The sequence below is a fragment of the Terrapene carolina genome, unplaced genomic scaffold (genome assembly GCF_002925995.2).
Source record: "Terrapene carolina triunguis isolate 2854851 unplaced genomic scaffold, T_m_triunguis-2.0 Scaffold33249, whole genome shotgun sequence".
NCBI lineage: Eukaryota > Metazoa > Chordata > Testudines > Emydidae > Terrapene > Terrapene triunguis.
This window is the reverse complement of record NW_020697600.1, coordinates 1-1,048: the sequence shown is the minus strand read 5'-3', so window position 1 is coordinate 1,048 and position 1,048 is coordinate 1. Positions and strand designations below refer to the sequence as shown.

The following is a 1,048-nucleotide window of genomic DNA, read 5'->3' as shown; positions in this document are numbered from 1 at the left end:
GGGGCCACGACCAGAGGGTGGGGCCTTTGGTGCACGGGGAGGGGCCATGGCTGCAGGGTGGGGCCTCAGTTGCTCTGCCCTGGGCCTGGTACAGCGGGAGGGCCCTGCCTGGGGAGAGGGGACCTTTGCTGTAGGGGGCATGGCCTGTCGTGGTGGGGGAGGGGGCCCTTGCCGAGGTGGGTGGGGTTTGTGTTGCAAGGGGCAGGGCCCTGGCTGGGGTGGGTGGGGTCTCTGGTTCAGGAGATGGGGCCATAGCTGGGGCTCCCGTCACCACTCACCGGGCTCTGGAGCCGGCGCAGCAGGCAGTTCATCAGGAAGGATTTGCCCCGGCGCTGCTCCCCGATGATGGACACCAGGCAGACGGGGGCGGTCCCCACCCCACCCTGCTCCAGGCAGCGGCTCAGGGCCTCCTCCTCCAGGATCAGGCTGCCTTTGTCATCCAGACGAACCAGCTGCACCGGGCGCCCCGGCTCTGGCTGAGCCCCCGGCCCCTGCTGCAGGGACAGAGCAGGGTCAGAGCTCGGACCCCACCCCTGAGCCAGCCAGTCCCTGCTTCTGGATGAGAGCCCCGTGCCCCATTCCCATCCCCTGAACCAACTAGTCCCTGCCCCTCAGATCAGATCCTCTTGAGCCATTTCCACCCCCCGTGAGCCAGCCAGTCCCCTGCCCTCCAAATCAGAGGTTGCGCCCCCTAGAGAGGAAAGGCCCCGTGTCCCATTCCCCACCCCCTGATCCAGCCAGTCCCCGCCCTGGGGCCTGTGAGAGCCTGCGCCCCTTTCCCCTGATTCAGCCTGTCTGGTCTCACCAGCTCCATCTCTTCCTGCAGGGGCTCTGTGATTTTCTTCACCAGGGCTCTCAGCCGCGTGTCTGGGGTCATCCTGTCCCTGGAGCAGGGAGCCCGGCACTCGGGGCACTGGTAGCCCTGGGCCGAGACCCCGCGCCAGTGAGCCATGAGGCAGCCCTGGCAGAAGTTGTGGCTGCACTCGATGGAGACAGGGTCGTCCAAGACATCCAGGCAGATGGAGCAGGTGACGTCCTCCCGGAGTCG

General features: G+C 67.4%; 1 protein-coding gene across 1 annotated transcript in view; it reads right to left on the bottom strand.

The window, feature by feature from the left end:
* LOC112112314 (RING finger protein 112-like) overlaps positions 1–952 on the bottom strand; it is a gene marked incomplete at its 3' end in the record, with an annotated part of 8,935 nt that extends 7,983 nt beyond the window's left edge. The window contains exons 1-2 of the mRNA XM_026663304.1: positions 806–952; positions 279–494 (exon numbers count right to left, since the gene is read on the bottom strand). Of these exons, the coding sequence (XP_026519089.1) occupies positions 279–494; positions 806–952 (363 nt within the window). The remainder of the gene's footprint in view (positions 1–278; positions 495–805) is intronic.
* Positions 953–1,048: the final 96 nt, after the last annotated feature.